The 17,385-nt window shown below is 36.2% G+C and overlaps 1 protein-coding gene across 2 annotated transcripts in view; it reads left to right on the plus strand.

Annotated features, from left to right (window-relative positions):
- Nucleotides 1–17,385, plus strand: part of CENPE (centromere protein E) — a 40,195-nt gene that overhangs the window by 16,824 nt on the left and 5,986 nt on the right. For both annotated transcript variants that reach the window (XM_040556451.1, XM_040556452.1), the window contains 18 exons: nt 345–522; nt 986–1,140; nt 2,326–2,640; nt 3,504–3,815; nt 4,021–4,179; nt 5,044–5,250; nt 6,087–6,377; nt 6,489–6,644; nt 7,513–7,734; nt 8,594–8,752; nt 8,952–9,182; nt 10,401–10,538; nt 11,428–11,628; nt 11,711–11,857; nt 13,510–13,722; nt 14,867–15,076; nt 15,563–15,772; nt 16,997–17,218. In XM_040556451.1, coding sequence (XP_040412385.1) covers nt 345–522; nt 986–1,140; nt 2,326–2,640; nt 3,504–3,815; nt 4,021–4,179; nt 5,044–5,250; nt 6,087–6,377; nt 6,489–6,644; nt 7,513–7,734; nt 8,594–8,752; nt 8,952–9,182; nt 10,401–10,538; nt 11,428–11,628; nt 11,711–11,857; nt 13,510–13,722; nt 14,867–15,076; nt 15,563–15,772; nt 16,997–17,218 — 3,726 coding nt within the window. The remainder of the gene's footprint in view (nt 1–344; nt 523–985; nt 1,141–2,325; nt 2,641–3,503; nt 3,816–4,020; nt 4,180–5,043; nt 5,251–6,086; nt 6,378–6,488; nt 6,645–7,512; nt 7,735–8,593; nt 8,753–8,951; nt 9,183–10,400; nt 10,539–11,427; nt 11,629–11,710; nt 11,858–13,509; nt 13,723–14,866; nt 15,077–15,562; nt 15,773–16,996; nt 17,219–17,385) is intronic.

The raw sequence follows: 17,385 nt of genomic DNA on the forward strand, positions 1-17,385 counted from the left end.
AGTCTTTGGGGAGTTCCTGGGACAGAAGACTCCAAGTCTGATTTTTACCAGGGAATAAAACAGTAAGATGAATTCAGGAAAGTGGGGTGGACCTTACTTTGAGCTTTGATGGAGTAAAAATGAAATGGGTAAAGTGGTTATGGTTCAACCTCTAATGTAAGGTACATTTTGGTCAGCACTCTAACAGGAATTAAGTTCTTTAACTGCGACTTCTTCTGTTGTATTTATCATGATCAAAGTTGTTCAGGGCAACAATAGGAAATGTGATGGATGCAATGTTTAACTGTTAAGCAAGTAGGCTTGTATTTTGTGTGTGAACTGCATGTTGTTTTGTTTTCCTGAAGAATGAACTCTTAAATAATTACAAGCAAATGCAAAAGGATGTGCAACTCTATCAAAGTCAAATAGAAGCAGGAAAAGCCAGCTACAAAAAAATGCAAGCTGACTTGCAGAAAGAATTGCAGTCTGTATTTCAAGAAAACACAAGGTTAACTTCACTGATGGAGGGTAAAGTTCCAAAAGGTACTATTCAGTTTGAGTTGGTGCTCTCTTCCCCTCCCTTGCCCCTTCTCCCTTTTCCCCATTGAGGTGGGTGGTAGGGAAGATTTTTGCTCTTTTGCCAAATGTTTAGAGCATTTGTCAAGATAAAATATTTGTCTCTCTGATACTGCTCGCACATACCAACTACTTCAGCACTTTCTTAAATTATTTGGAAAACTGCGACTTCTAGAATGTTTTGTTTCACACGAAGACAGTCATGTGAGTGAAGACTATTGGTGAGAACCTAAAATAAGCTGGATATTTATCTAAGTGATGACCAAATTCAGACTAGTAGTTTCATCTTTTAATTTTTGATCATTACAAAATACACTCGTCTAGACTTGAATGAATATGACATTCAGAGTGCATTATACCTCTTCTGCTTAATTTAAAACCTGCTTTTCTTCTCTCACACTTTCTAATCTAAATTTATTCATTTTTCTAGATTTGCTTTCTGTTGTGGAGCTGGAAAAAAAGGCATCTGATGTAAAAGCGGAGCTAGAAAAAGCATTGGAAGAGAATGCACTCCTACAAAAACAAGTAAATGAGCTATCAGAATTTCAGTCTCTACCAAATACTGTTGAGATACAGCAGAGAGAGGTAAACAAAAAAAAATGATTTTTCTGGAGAAAATTAAATTTTCTGGAGCTGGACTTCCTTACGTGTTCTTTATATTGTGCTTCATGAGTTACACATTAGAATTTCCTATCCAATAGGCCTCTCAAAGACAAAAGTAGTCTTGAATCAAATAACATGAAATTTTTCAAAAAAAAGCCATTAAGCTGCTTTTCCTCAGGTATCTGATATTTACATTCAAGAAAAAATCAAAGATCACGTGTTCAGTCTGCTATAACTAATCAAGAATTTCTAGTACAAAGTTTGCTTATTTACCATGGTCATTATTTGATAACTGCATGTGTAGGTATAATGGTGTTTGATCCTCATTCACTGTTCTAAAACTGAATTTTTGTTTGTGAGGAGTAAATTTTAAGACATCTGGGTAGAAATGCTGGTTGAGAAGTAGAAGATTTAACTCAAGTTTTCCACAACTTTCAAGGAAGCTTTCTTGTTTCCTGGCAGGGCAGGGCTTAGTGAACTGTTTCCTACAAGTGTGTCTGAAGACTTTTATGCAATAGCTTCAAGTTGTGGTGTGTGGTTTTGTTTCTGTTTGTTTTGTTGTTGTTTTTTTTAATCCTCAAATACCTGCTGCTAAGTATATGAACTTAGAATGGCTCAGGGCGAGTAATTTTGCTAAAACTCAATTGTAAGTACTTAGCAGAAAGCTCCAAAAACTTCAGTGGCCTACTTCTACAAATCACAGAATCACAGAATTGTAGGGGTTGGAAGGGACCTCGAGAGATCATCAGGTCCAACCCCCTTATATAATAAACATTAATTAGATGTTAACAACTTTATAAAATCCATATCATAAATAAAATGTTGGTACATCAGCATACTTACTCAGTTTAGAAGCTATAGCTAGGAGTATTGATCCATTCTTAGCTCAGATATATAGAAAAATAAAATATTTTTAAAATGTCTAAAAAAAGAATTAGTTTGGCTTTTTGGACCCAATGGGGCTTGCCGTCATCCCTTTTATTTGAAGATTTGTTTGGGTTTTATTTTGTTGGGGGAGAGTCTGGAAGTCTAGCACCATACTGCACTCTGTGTTTGCCTATATTTGTTTCCTAAGCCTGCATATGAACATGTTTTTTTTTTTTTCATTATATAGCTGTGATAAATACTGACTTAGAAAATGCTGTTAATGTTTTCTTCTGTTGGCAGATTCTTGAAAAATGTGAGGAGCTACGCTTACTAAAACTGGAAAGAGAAAAGCTGCTCTCTGAGGCAGCAGATAATGAAGTTAAACTTAAGTATATGACTGAAGAAATTGGAAAATCAAAAGAAGATCTAGCAGATGCACAGCTTAAATATGAAAACTCTGATCAGGAATATGTAGCACTTAAACAACTGCATGAAGAACTAGAACTAAAATACGTAGCTGCATCGGAGGACAATGAACAAATGAAACTCCAAATAGAATATCTATCTAAAGAAGCAGAACAGTCCAAAACAGCCTTGGATGATGTGAAATTAGAGGTCAGTGTCATCTTGATCCTTTAGACATGTAAGACACAAAGAATTCTTTCATAGTATTAAAATCACTTGGAGAAGTGATCTTGAATGTATAAATAACATTGCAGTTGAAATTCTTGTAGTGTTAGTGGATATTACTTGTTCTTTGCCAGATGTACAAAGTCGTAGGCTTATGTATCTCAGTGGTCCTTCATTGGCAAAGAAACATAGTTTACTCCAGATTGTGTGTTCTCCTTCTGTACTCTGGTTTTAATTCTTATTTTCCCATTCTTAGGTTTATTTATTGTGCAAATTGTATTTAAGTTTATTATTCACATTTTATTTATTATGAAAATATATTTTACATATGTAGCTATGACTCTCTGAAATTGCAGAAACAAAGCTTTCGCCTCAGGGAAATGTTTAGGATTTTGCTTTAAAAGAAACAAAAGGGAAGATCTTTCAAACCAGAGAAAACCACTGCATTAGTTGGGAAATACAAGGGGGGAGGAACGTGTTTTAGAAGAAAAGGAAATTAAAGATGCATATATTTCTGACAAGCCTTTTGGTAGTGATATGGCTGTCATAATCAGCTATAGATTTGATTGCTTCCTAAGCTAGGCTACAGTTTCATGTGTGTTTCTTGTGTTTTAGCATGGCTTTTCCTGCTAAGGAGAAACCATCATAAGGTTTCCAGAAACAGATGCTTATTTAATGTGGGCAAGAATGTAAGTGGAGGCTTAAAGTGAAACGGTGGAACTTCTATTCTTTCGTTGAAGAGTGAGAGGATGCTAGCTTTTCTAAGCTAATGTGAGTCTGTGAGAGCATGTAACATGCTGTTTTGCATTACAATGAAAGTGTCTGGTCTTTCCCTTTATAAACTAAAGCTCTCTAACAAAATGCAAGAATTGGAAGAAAAGACAGCAGAGCGCGACCATCTTCTTGGTGTAAGAGAAGATCTTATTCAGACTCAGCAGAAGCTAAATGAAATGGAACAATTAAAAGAGCAAGAAAAGATTATGGAATCAAGATTGGAGGCCAAGGATTCAGAGATACAGGCAGTTCTTCAACAGCTTAGTGGATGTTGGGAAGAAATAAAAACTCTCACTCAGGAAAGAGATTACCTGAAACAAAAAGAGGAGTCTCTCCAAGTTGAGAAGGACCAGCTCAGTGAAGATATCAAGGACACCGTTTCAATGGTAGGAATTCTGCGTTTATTGAAGTGGACCATACATATTAGGGGGAAAGAATGTAAGAACAGTTATAAACAATATTGAAATACATAGGGGATTAGGAGAGTGGAGTTTTTTGTGGAGTTTTTTGTTTTTATTCAAGGAGTACTTACTAATGTGGCAAAACACCTCAGACTTTTCTCTTGTGGATTTTCTTCCTTTTATTCTAAAGAACATTTTAGCACAGGAAGAACTGAGAAATGCACAGAGTTCTCTCAAGCAGTCCCAGGAAGCTGTTAAGAAGTTGGAGAAAAGTATTTCTGAAAAAGAGTCTCAGATGCTGAGTGTTGAGGAGACACTAAGGAAAACCATTAGTGAACTTGAAATACAGGTAAGATGATATGTGATCATTCAAAACTTAATTGTTAAAAGCATTTTCCAATATGTGAAAATAAGCCTGGTTAATGTCCTTGCAGTCTCTTCTGCTTGCCCTTAAATTTCTACACCTTTGGTAGAAAGTGCGTGACAAAGTAGTGCTGTCTGATCCAAGTCTTCACAGCTTGATGCTCTACAGAGAGATCAGCATCTGCTGATATACAGTAATAAATCTGTGCTTAACTAGAGTGTTCCAGAGCTGCCGACTTGAGTGGTGGCATTAGATGACAAATGGAAGAAGAGATGAGTTACCATAAGCTTTATGGTTTGTAACACTCAGGTCCCAATGAGAAGCCTAGCAAGTGGTTGTAAATGGCAGCTGAGCTCCAAACACATAGCAGAAAACTGATCCCATGTCTTCATGCTTGTGTACAACAACTTGCAAGGAAGGGTGCTGAGAATATTTTCTTGTGCAGTTGCTTCAGTGGCAATTTCTTTGGCAGGACAATCTGTAATATATGAGACTGGACTTTAGCTTGAAGTATATCAGCTGCCAAACCCAATAAGTCAGTGGTCGTTAATTCAGTATTTGCACGGGTTTTTTTGAGTGGATGCATAAAAATAAGTGAAGAGATTCTCTCTTATTTGGCTTCTTTCTCCCAGACATTTTCTAAACAAAATGTGGACAGTTGCAGAAGAGATTGCTGAAAAGTTAACGTTTAAAACAGGTGACAGAAAGGCCAAAGGTTGTTCCGTATTTTTTTTCCTATTTTAATTACAGCAGTTTAATACTAGAAATGCTGTAGAAGAATGAATCAAATTTTTTCTATTTAATTTTGGTTTTGAATTAATGGAAATGCTATCTTTGCACGCCTTGTAGATATCACAAATGACAGAAGAAATTAAAAACATCACATCAGAGAGAGACCAGCTTGCTGAAGAAAAAACAGAAAAAAAACGTAGCGAAAGTGATCAGCTTCAAGTGCTAAAGGAACAGATATTTTTCCTTACACAGGAGAACAATTCATTGCAAGATAAGCTGGACAACTTACACTTGAAAAAAGAAGAGAATGGGGAAGGAACTCTGGTAAATATTATACTAAGTTTGTAACAGAAAACCTACCTATTTAAACTTTACCTTGAGTGAAAACAATTTGCAAAACAAACCAGAGAAGGGTCCTTGACTGCAGACTATTGGACTCCACAATTATTACTGTTTACCTGAAAGTTATTCAACCAATACAGTTGAATATAGACAACTAATAGTAGGATATGACAAACTTTGCTGTAAATAGAATTTTATCTTGTTATCTTGTTCTGAGTTGATCTGTACAGAGACATGGTTGTGTAATTAAGTAGTTAAAGCTAAAAATTGCTCATCTGGAAGGGGTGGTTCTGCTTTTTCAAAGAATAGAAATTATTTTTTTTATTTTCATGGCAATGTGTGTTAAGGGACTTCGCAGCTAACATCTTCCATAATTGGGTATGATGATTGTGTGAGTGGTTTTAACATAAATGTATATTTTAAACTGTCTATAAAGTGTATGCATATACTAATATTTATGGGAGGGCAGACAAACTTTGAGGAAATAATTGTCTTGACACCGTTATTACCTGCTCTCGAGATAAGAAGTATGAACGAGATCTCTGTAGTGATCACTTTTCCTCAGGCTTAAACTATGGCTGTGAAGTTCTGCTTCTGGGAACTTGTTTCAGAAGTCATCGTGTCAAATTGTACTTATACACATCTCTTTTTTTCTAAGAAACTTGAATTACATATTGAATTCAGTCAAAGATATTTGTATGCAGAATTATAGGATTTAAAACATTCTATTTTACATAAATCAACTTGTCAAAGGCCAGATATGATTCTCTTAAAGTTACTTAGCTAGATGTCTTGATTTCTGTTTCTGTATAAAATAGGTATCTGAGACTCAAGAGGAGCCCATTGAGCAGGAAATACTACTTCTAAGAGAAGAGCTGAGCCAGACACAAAAGAAACTGCGTGAAATGGAAGAAATGAAAGCCAGTGAATCTAACGGGGAGTCAGAAAAAATGGGGAGAACAGATTTTACTACAAAACTGCATGACTGTCAAGAAATGGGAACTCTGACAGAAAGAGGAGATTATGATGATGATCTTAAAATGCAACTGGAAAATCTCCAAAATGAGAGAGACCAGCTGAGAAACACTGTACAGGAGACCATTAACGTGGTAAGAATAATTATCCTATTCTTTTAGGACAATAGCTTTAGTAAACTTCCATCTTAATTTTTGTAGGTGCTGTTCTGGCTTCAATGTACTTTAACTATTTTGTGTCCACAGAATTCAGCTGTGCAGGAAGAGTTGAGATATGCTCATAACTCTATCAGACAACACCAGGAGACCATTGTGGAACTGAAAGAAAGTATTTCAGAGAAAGAAGGTCAACTCCTGGAAGTGCAAGAGGCGTTGAAGGAAACAACTGAGCTGAAGCAGAAGGTCAGATGTAGTTTTGCAAATAAAATTTCTATCAAGATTGGGCAACCCATGGCCTCTGCAGACTTCAGTTTGAAAGGGTTCAATAAATCTAGTAATAAAACTTAATTAAAAGCTTTCCCTTTTTTTTTTTCCTGTATTGCTTTTCAAAAGAAAGCCATAAAAATAGAGGCAGTGAAAAGACGACCAAATTGCAATTTGACCTGTAAGCTACAACCCTTATAACAAAATCATGCGTTAGTACTGAAGGGTGGAACATTAGACATCAATGCTGCTATTTGACTTCAATTTATTTTAAGTCTTAAACTTTTTAACATTTCTCTAATAACATGCTGTCTTTCAGCTGTGCGACTCTGAAGATACTTGAGCAACTGAATGGCAGTTTATTGCAGCAAGTTCAAGAACAAGCTATTCATAAACTTAGTGTCTACTTATTTTCATATCTGAAGCTACTGGGTCTTTAAAGAAAACATTAACGCTTGTTAGAATCAAGCCTATCTGCTGCAGATACTGTAATGGAGTTGTTTTTATAGAATTATAGTGGATTGTAAATTTTTACACGCTTTTGCCAGTGAGATAATCAAACTTCAGTGCTTCTAAATTTTAAGCAAAATTGTTTTCATCCTTTGCTTTCTACCTTAGTAAACTAATGGACATGTCTTCTGTAAAATGATCCCATTATAAGAACGCATATAGATAGATAATGCTAGTGAAATGTGAGCCAGTAGCACTTTTCTTATATCAACCTGATTACTGGGACAAAAAAAAATAAAACAAATTAGCATGGTAATGTTTTTTCCAAACTAACAAATTACTTCCACCTGTGCTGGAAATGGTCAGCAGTATTAGTAACAGATATTTGTTCTTTCAGCTCGCTGAAGTAACTGAAAACCTGACTCGTGTCTCTTCTGAGTATGACATGCTACTTGCAGAAAAAGAACAGACTGAAAGAATAATGAATGAGCACGTCTGTCAGGAGCCTGAGAAAATTGCTCTACTTAATCAGGAGAAAGATGAACTACAGCAAATGGTAGAGGTCTCTAAAGCAGAAAGAGACCAGTTAGAGGCTGACTGTCAGGAAAGCAAGGAGAGAGTATGTATTAAAATCTCTTTAAATCTTTGTTTGAAAGACATGTTATGCTACTATATTACTTCAGTCATGAAGTCTGTTGAGTATCTCTTCCTTTCTTCATTTGTTCTCAGAAGCAGTAAACTAAATTTAGTTTACTAATCCAATCTTGATTTTGGAACTTGTTTCTTAATTTTCCTTCACCACCCATTTGGTCATTGTGCCGCTCTGGGTTTAGCCACAGTTGTTTGTTGCCTGATGGACAAACACTCCACAAGTTTCTGTTACGTTTTTCATCTCCAGTAGCTTTGCATTTAGCACTGAACAGTAAAGGTAATACAAGCTTACAGAAATCAAAGGGCTTAAGTCTCCTACCTATTTCAGTCCAGAATAAATTGACAAAGAGAAAGCAAAACCTGGAAAAGAAAGCATCTAATGCATTTCTCCTTCCTGATGTCTTGTTCTTGGGGCAGAGTAGCACTTCAAGATCCAAGTATTTGCATGAAAATATGTTTATGTTGACACAGTATTTCAGACAAACTTAACCTGAGGTGCGGTCAACAAAAATGAAGCTAGTAAGTAAGTAAAAGGAAGTCTGGTAAATCTTTCCTAAAAGATTTGCAGAGCTTTTCATGAGAATTAAAAGCTTTCATTTGAATTTGAGCAAACTTCAGAGAGAACCTCTGGTCTCTTTTTAAGTATGTATAGACCAACTATTCTAAAAACTAAAATCAGTTAACAAACATCAATTCTTCAGAGTTGTAGGTCTTGCTACAACACAGCTTGACAAAATATTCCTTTAACTGGTGACAGTTGCCGCAAGAATTGTAAGTAAAATTTAAGACATACTGGGTGATCAGCCATGTAACACTTTGTTCTGCAGTTGTTAAAAGTTCTGACAGAAATGGAAAGTCTGCAGGAAGAACTAAAGCATCATAAAGAGCAAGCTAATATTCAGAAGAACTTGCTAGCAGAAGGAGAAGAGAAACTGCAAAACACTGAAGAAAAACTAACTGAAGAAATAAACAAACTGAAAGAAAAGGCAAGTACACTAACAAAAGCAACTCTTAAAACTGATTTAGAGAATGTCCCCTGAAGGACTGATTGGAATAACAGGTACCTACCTGTTTTAATTTGTATTGTTTTGCAGGTCTGATAGATGAGTTTTTGCTAGTAGACCGTGACATCCTGTTGATAAATTCTATGTGCTGATTTTGTACTGTTTTTTTATACTTTTGTAGATAGACACGTTGAATGAGGACTTAAATTTGGTAACCAAGGAAAGGCAACAGCTGCTGGGAGAACTAAAAGAAAAGACTGAAAGTGAAAACAATAAAGACAATGAACTTCAACAACTAGAGAAACAATGTGATTTGTTAGCACAGGAGAGAGATCAGCTCCAGGAAATGCTGGAAGGTGTTCAAGCAGAGAAGAACAAACTGGAGGTTGACCTACAGAAGAGTGTTGATAAGGTGCTTTATCTTTTGATTAAAGTATAACAACGATAAATGTTTAGGAGAGAAGGTTGGCTGATTCTCGAAGCTGTCTTGAAAAAATATCTTACAAGTATTAGTGTTATATGTACAAATTGAAGATACTGGTGTGCTTTAACTCCTGTCTTGTGGAATTGTATTAAAGATTTATGCAAAGATGTATTCTTTCAAAAAATTTGAGACTTCTTTATTTAGGAAGGAATGAAGAACCAGAAAACATGGAAGTAACTACCAAAATGCTTAATGGGCATTTTTATGAATTTGGTGGTGTGTTTTGTAGTTGAGTTCCAAAGCTGACACTGAAACAGACAAATTCTCTATGTATCTTTATTTTGCTTCTGGTTAAGGTGTAGCTTCACAACAGAGCCCTGGAACAGGTTGTCCAGACTGGTTGTGGAGTGTCCTTCTATGGAGACATTCAACACCTGCCTGGGTGTGGTCCTCTGCAACATGCTGTAGGTGACCCTGCCTGAGCAGGGGAGCTGGACTAGATGATCTCTAGAGTTCCCTTCCACCCTCAACCACTCTGACTTTGTAACGATGAAGATGACAATTGAATTGGTTGGGTGGTGTCCATTGAGCAGCAGTCTTTGTTCAGACAGGGAAATCACCTCAGTGATCTGTAGTTGATTCAAATCTGTGGTAGGCAGAGAATCTTCTTACGCGTGCTACCAATATTTTCCAGTTCATCTATTTCAGTGTATCTGCCGCCTTGCTGTAAAACTTGAACTTCATTTGAAATTTGGAAATCTAATGAAAGGAGTGCTAGTCCTATAATAGCTAATCAAAGGTAACTTAAAAGCATTTTTGGCAACTGTCTGACTGAAAGTTGTTCCATGTTAGGTCTAGAATTTATTTTCTAGATAGTTCTCAATGTGAACCCCACTCATGTTACATCTCTGCTTTGTGTTCCTCATCTCTGAAACAGGGATTGCAGAAAATAAGTCAAAGCATGTTTGTAGCATACTTTGTATACTTCTTGACACTGAATACTGAGGATTTATCAATATTCTAATTTGGTAGGCTTTATTTAGGAGATACGTTCAAAGACAAAATTTGCAACTTTTTAAACTAAAGCACCTTCTGTTTCTGTGAAGTATTTTGACTCCTATGAAATATTGAGTGGTCTTGTGTGTTAGAAGTAGATTCATATATCTCAGTTTTGATATGTTAAACTTCTTTCTATTTTCACTCCAGATTCTTGAAACAGAAGAGGAATTGAAGTGCCAGCAAGAACTCCTCAGCAATGAGAAGATCAAAGCTGAAGAAAGGGAGGAACATCTGTTAAAGGTTCAGAGGAGGTCAGAGATTCTAGAGGACAGCCTAACAAATAAGGTGAGGAGTTTTGGTTTTTAGCTAGCTACTCCACAATTATGTTTTCTGATGTTTCATCCCTGAAGAGCTAAGTTTTTGCTCAAGACAAGCCCTATTTAATTTTAAATTGTCAGCCTATCACTTTTGTGCGACATAAGCATGAACACGAGAGAAGATTTTGTAAATGTTTATTTAGTGATATTTAGAAGTGCCATTCTCGACTCATGTCAACCTTATAGCCAGCTGGGTTGGCTGCTCCACTAGAATGGACACAGATTTGTCCAACTTGTACAGGTTTAATATGATGGCAACTCTGTATGTGTTCATTGAGACTTTAAAAGGCACCACATAGACTGTTTTGAACTTAAGTGGGTTTGGAATCTTTGGTGCTTTGCACACTTTCAAACTGTCTGTTATTCAGCAAATATTGCCACTTATCTCTTCCCAGCTCAATCTTTCTGCGGTTTTTCACTTCTTTGCTTTTGACCTGTCAAACTCTTCCTTTGTAGATCAAACAGTATAACTAAGGATTGTTTCAAGCTAGCGTATGTGTTATTGATCAAATGATTAGAACAGATAGATGGACAATGGAATTGTCTTTGTCTTTTGCTAGTTTTCCTATTTCTATTTTCTTGTAATGTAAATGCATTTTGACTGTTTCATGTTTTCCTCTTGCTTTAGTGGAAACCAGAGTTGACTAAAGTAGAGTTCTCTGGATGTAATGCTATTTGTCTTTTATTTATTTTTTCTGAGTGATTAGAAAACTGAAATTTATTTTTAAACTTCTCTTGCTCCCAATGTGAATTTTAGAATTACTGGAAATTGTATTTGACACAACTAATTTTAGTACTTTATAGTGAAGTGTACGGACTAGGACAAACACATTTCTTGTTTTTCTCCATCACTACAGATTCAACAGTTAACTGAGACACTAAATAGTGTATCAAGTGAAAAAGACCAGTTATTGGCTGAAAGAACTAGTCATTCTTTTCAACTTAAAGAACAAATCTCATCAATTAATGAAGAAAAAGATGAGCTACAAAAACTTCTTCAGGACATCAGGTCTGAGCGGGACCAGCTCAAGATGGAATTGCAAAAAAGCTCTGAGATGGTTGGTGTTGCAAGTTGCATACCTAAGTTATGAATAATTTATCTTCTTGAATGGTACTTAAATATGCATATATTTATTTCAGTATATTGAAACAAGTGCTAAACTGGAATGTGCTCTAAGTAAACTGAAGGAGAGAAGCCTGAGCGACATGTCTGTTCAAGTGGATGCACTGGATAACGCAGAACAGATGGATGATGACAGCCTGAAGGCAAAAACCTTGAAAATTAAGGTAAACTACCCTGCTTATGTAAGGGTACATGTTAAAACTTAGTACCACTTGTTCTGGAGCATAAACTTTGCTTCTATGCATCATGTGCTAATGGGATTGCATGTCTTGCTAAGATACTACAAACCAGAGGATTGGTTGGTATGTGGTTGCTCTTCAGTGACAGTGCATCCTGTCCTGGGAATGTTAAATTGAACTTCTCAATTGAGATATCTCGCTTGATTTACTGTCCAGTCACCTATATCACCAATTAGTTTTTATTTGGAACTGCTTCCCTGTTTTTTTTTTTTCAAAATCCCTCAAGTCCTCTCTTCTGTGCATCTCCACCCCCAAAAGTAAATTGATTTCCATTAAATTGGTTTCACTAAATAGCTTCTCTCATCAAAATAAGAAGTTCCTCTAATTCTTTGTTAATTAACAATCCTGAGTATGTTTTCTCACAAATGCAAGAGCCACTACTAAACTATCAAAAGCCTAAATAAACCAGTTTTATGAAGGTATGAAATACTTTAGAGATTACCATCGTATTGCAGTCTGCACATCTGTGCAGCACAATCAGGCATCATTCTATACCTGCCAGAAGCACCCTGAGGGCTGCTTTAGTTAGCACCAGAAGTGATAAAGAAAGGAACGAAAGTGAGAAACAGTCACGAAAGTGAGAAACAGTCACGTAGCTTTCTCCATTCACACTGTTTCTGTGCTATACCAGCAGTAGGAACTAATAATGAGGGAAGTAAAAAAAACTGCTGATAGCCTTTTAACTGCAGTCTCCCCTTCTGACATGTAGCTGGGAGCTTTCCTAGTGGTCACTAGGGAGCTCCTACCTCTTTTGCAGGTAGAAACAATGAGTCAAACTCCTTTAGGGGAGGGGGAAAAAACTTATATTACTTCGCTAAACCTATGTTAGCACAGCCTCTCTCACTACCTTATTAGTGTTTGTGGATGTGTGTGCATGTACCAGTACAAAAAAAAAAAAAAAAAGGATTCCACGGTTATGGGAATATATGCTAGAAAGTTTAACTACCCTGGGGGAGTTTCTTCTGTAAAATGTTACTGTTGCCACAGAAGTCATCACAGTGGTACTCTGAGACTAAGCCACTCAGGGCTGTTGAAAACGTTCTGGGTTGCTGTATAAAAGCTTTCTTTCCTTTTAATGTTGAAAAAGCACACGTTACTTCGGTGCACAAGATGGGGGGAAAACAGGTATTGTAATGAGAAAGATCGTGTCCCCTTCTAGTACGGGTACTACTGGCCAATGAATTTAGGCTTTTACATGTGCCTTAAAGTGTAATCTAGCTTCATATATCTCGTATTTGAGCTGCAGCTCACTAGGAGTGCCTCGAAGCTTGTTTGCCCTATGTGGCCTGCTCATGACTTGCACAAAAGGACCCAGGAGACCAACTCAAACCCCATTCAGAGGGCAGTCCCGGTGGCAAACTTGTGAACAGGCAACAAATTTCATTTCAGACCCAGCTTTAGTGCTTTTGTCATGCTCCTGTGGCAAGTCAAAACCTGAATGTTTAGTCCTATTAACTTTTTTATTGTAAAACCAAAACATGCTGTAGGGGTTAACCTGGAATCTGATGTAAAGCTGCTGTTCATAGCTAATGACTCTTTTTCTTTATTGTGACTGAATTTACTTAATTTGTATTTAGGAGCTTCTTGAGATATTCCCAAGTATGCAGAAGAGGTATGAATGTCTCTCCACAATGTCTCTTAATGTAAAGAATGAACTGAATAGCCAGAAAGCAGTGATAGCTGTGATACTGACTCAGCTTTCATCAGAACAAAGTAAGCAAGTCAAAAGACTTCAAATGGAAAATGAGAAAATAAACAGTCATCTCCAGAATCTATTGAACAGACTCAAGGTACCAACTTAAAATGCTGAATATGTGGATGCTTCATGTTGCTTTGTTTCATGCTTTTTTTTCCAATAAGCTCTCAGTACTAACAGCAAGGATTCTGTATATATGCTCAAGCTTTGATTTTTGTTTTCCGTAAGGCACGCGTTCATGAAGCCCATTACAATCCTGGAAAACTGGAGCTATTTAGATAAGCTAACCTTAATTTTTGACTATAGTTCAGCTGCTTTGCACAGCAATATTTCATTAGTGTTAATCCATTTCCATTGGTGTGAAAAGAAGTATTCTGTGCTCTGTAAATGAAATTATGGACCCCTGAGTACATATTTCATTGGAGAGGAAGGATGTGCAAGATGCCTTGGAGAAGTATGTTTGTTCTGCAAAATTGCCAAATAGTTTAACTTCTGTGGCCTTGCAGACGTTCCCCAATCTGTAGTTCAATGGACAAATAAATTCCAGTTATCAGGAAAAATTAAGGTGAAGTGAGAGAGAATTTGTTGTCGTTAACAGAAGCACATCAAACTATATAGTATTTTTTTTGTTTTAGTTTATTTATTTACCATGAAAGTTTAGGTTGGGAGGGGTGGGGGTGTGGAACAATGATGGGGCGACAATGGTAATAAAAATATCAAATAGTTGTATTTTAGAATTATCTATTAACTAAAAATATTAACAAATATTCTGAAGAACATGATCTCCTAACTTCATGTAGACTGTTTAATGTTTTTCTTTTTTCAATAAATGCTTTTCAACTTTTATGCTTGAGATATTTAGCGTTTAAGTGATCTCGGCTAGAGTAAAGCTTTAAATTAGCACAGTGATATTCTATAACTTTAACAACTCTAGGATAAAATCAGTATAACAAAACTATTTTGGTTTTCAAAGTCTAGATGCGTAGAAGGCTGTCTTAGCCTTTTAAGCCATTTTTTTGGGGACTCCTTTAAAAAAGAAAATGCTGACCCAGCTGAAAGTCTCACATGCCATTGCTATATGACATGAGAACTTAGTTTTCGTAGTCGTGTTTCAGTGGTCTTAAACATCTATTTGCTAGGAGAGTAAATAGACTGAATTATAAAATATGGAATTATAGCTGGATGCAAGGTAGCATTTTAAAGCATACTCACTGATATGTCCTGTGCTTCTACAACAGTTTCATTTCACTCATGTTTGCTCAAAGAAAAGGGAGTATCATGCTACTGTTAACAAGTATGAAATGGAATTGCTTGAGGAAAAGAGAAAACAAGATCAGCTACACGCTCAAATTCGGTGTCTCAAGGAGTTTCATTTGAACCAGAATGAAATACCTTCTCAAGTGGTAAATGTTGGTGAAGTGCTGGAGAGTTTGCACTCGGATGCAGAGGTAGCGTTTGAAACAATTTTTCAGACAGAGACTTGTTTATTTTGAGACGGGGTGTAATGTGGTTGTGCTAGTGTGATGGGCATTGTTTTTATCTGTTTAAACTTCATTTGGTGAGGGAAACAGAGAATTCACATTTATTTAATGCTACCAGTTCTATAAAACGATTTTTCTGTTTTATAAAGTGTTTCTTACTGATTTGCCCTTTAGAATACGTACTACCTGATCGTAAGATGATTTTTGAAGCAATTAGATAACTTTTTACTAACACATTTTTTCTACTTTCACCTTCCCACCTGCCCCCAGGAATGTGGATTGTTTTCTAATTTTCCCAGTAAGGCATAGCAAAATTCATTTTAGCTTAGCAAATATGGTATAATTAGATGTTAAAACAGACTTACTGTAAATATGGATACCTAAGGGGGCAAAATTTATATTAAACATGTAGTTATCAAGGTAATGCTTAAACTTGATCTCTTCTTTGTAAAGAATATTCTCAAAGACATATCAGAAATGGAAAGTGAACTTCTCAGCATAGAGACAGAGTTACAGCAGGAAGAAAGTGCTAGAAAAGAAACAACACAATTCTGGGAAGCTTGTTCAGGACTCCACTATGATGCAGAAGAACTTAAAGAAGTGTTAAAAAAAGATAATGAAAGGCTTTTACAAGTCATTAACTTCTGGACTCCAAAAGTAAAGGTAAATTAACTTAATGAATAAGAAATACATTTTGTGTAAGCACTCTGCAAGTACCTCTGTAATCTGGTTGAAAACAAACACAAAAGGCTATTTTAAAGTTTACTCATTTAATTATTTTTAGTTTATTCAGCAGCACTTAATATAGGCATATTTAGCTGTAAAATGTAGGAATACGTGGAAGATTTTTACAGGCTTTCTTCCTCCTGCAGTCAAACTTGGAAACTTGTGTTTAAAAAGACTTTCGGGGTGATAGTTTTCCGTGTGTATGTGGTGGTGGTATTTTTGTGTGTGGTTTTCTTAAAGAGAATGAATCTTAGAAACTGTAGGTTCATAATTGTTATTACAACATTCCTTGCAGAACTTGGCAGCCTGATGCAATCACATTCTCAAGGCTTTCTGCCTACAAGATTCCGTTCTTTTCAAACCACCTTTAAAATGGCTGAAGTGTTTTTTGTTGTATTTTTTTGATAAAGCTTAATTGTAATTAACATTCTCACACCTTTTCTACCTTCAGAAAGTTAAATTATCCTAGAGGTCTTTCGGCTGTACTTTCCCTTTTCTTTCTTCCTTATACCACCCACAATCTGGAAAAAAGTCTGTTCTGCTCTCTGAGGTGCATCATGAAGAGCATTTCATGAGATTACATCTTTTAATAACCACATCAGACACCTCTTGGAAAACAGGCTGTGGGAGGGAATCCTTTACCTTCTGACTAGTTCTTAAGAGCAGTTGTCTTGACTTCCAGCGTACGCTTGTTACCAGGCTATTCGTACTATTCTTTCAGCTAGATTACGAAGAGCTCATCCTCCTCCTCCTGCACGTGTTGTGACTCACTCTCAGCCTATTGAAAAAGAGTTAAGCTGCTTCTGTAGAATTATTTGTCAGCCTTGACTTCTACAGGATTTCCCAATGCTGACAGGCTGTTAGGAAGAATTCTTTGATAGACATTCTGTGAATCAAAGCTTTTACAACAAAAACAACAACAACAAAAATAGCATTCTCTTCTCTGTGCTAAATAACCCGAGGTCTCTCAGTCTTCATAGCAGAGGTACTCCAGCCCTCTGATCATTTGAGTGTTAGTAATTCCATTTTTGGTAATAACTGTCTTCAAATGTGACACTGAGACAAGAATGTGAAATTAATACAGGCTAAGAAACTTCCTGATTTTTCACTTATTTCTAGCTGGTTCAAAAATTTTATCTGTTCTTCATTACTTATTTTCAGACGCTCCTTCAGCTTACTTCAGAGTTGAATGACAGAACTTCCAACTACTGTAAAAATGCTGATATTGAATGGAAACAGAGAAAAGAGAAAACTGAAGAGTTGCTTCAGGAACTAAACACCCTTAAGGAACAACTGGCCCCTGGTGGCTCTGCTCATGTTCTGTTAGAAGAAGAAAACTACAGACTTAATAACCACTTAAAGGCTGCAGAACAAGATAAAAAGGTGCAAATATTTTTCTAAAGAAAACTTGCTTGATGATTATTTTCTAAGTGAGAGTACTTTAAACTGAAAAGAAAATGAAGATTAATGACTGTAAATCTGTCACACAATACACTGGCCCGCAATGGGCTTTTCTTTGTAGATTACATCTTTTTTTTCCAAAAGTGGAA

Source organism: Cygnus olor, chromosome 4 (genome assembly GCF_009769625.2).
Source record: "Cygnus olor isolate bCygOlo1 chromosome 4, bCygOlo1.pri.v2, whole genome shotgun sequence".
Classification (NCBI taxonomy): domain Eukaryota; kingdom Metazoa; phylum Chordata; class Aves; order Anseriformes; family Anatidae; genus Cygnus; species Cygnus olor.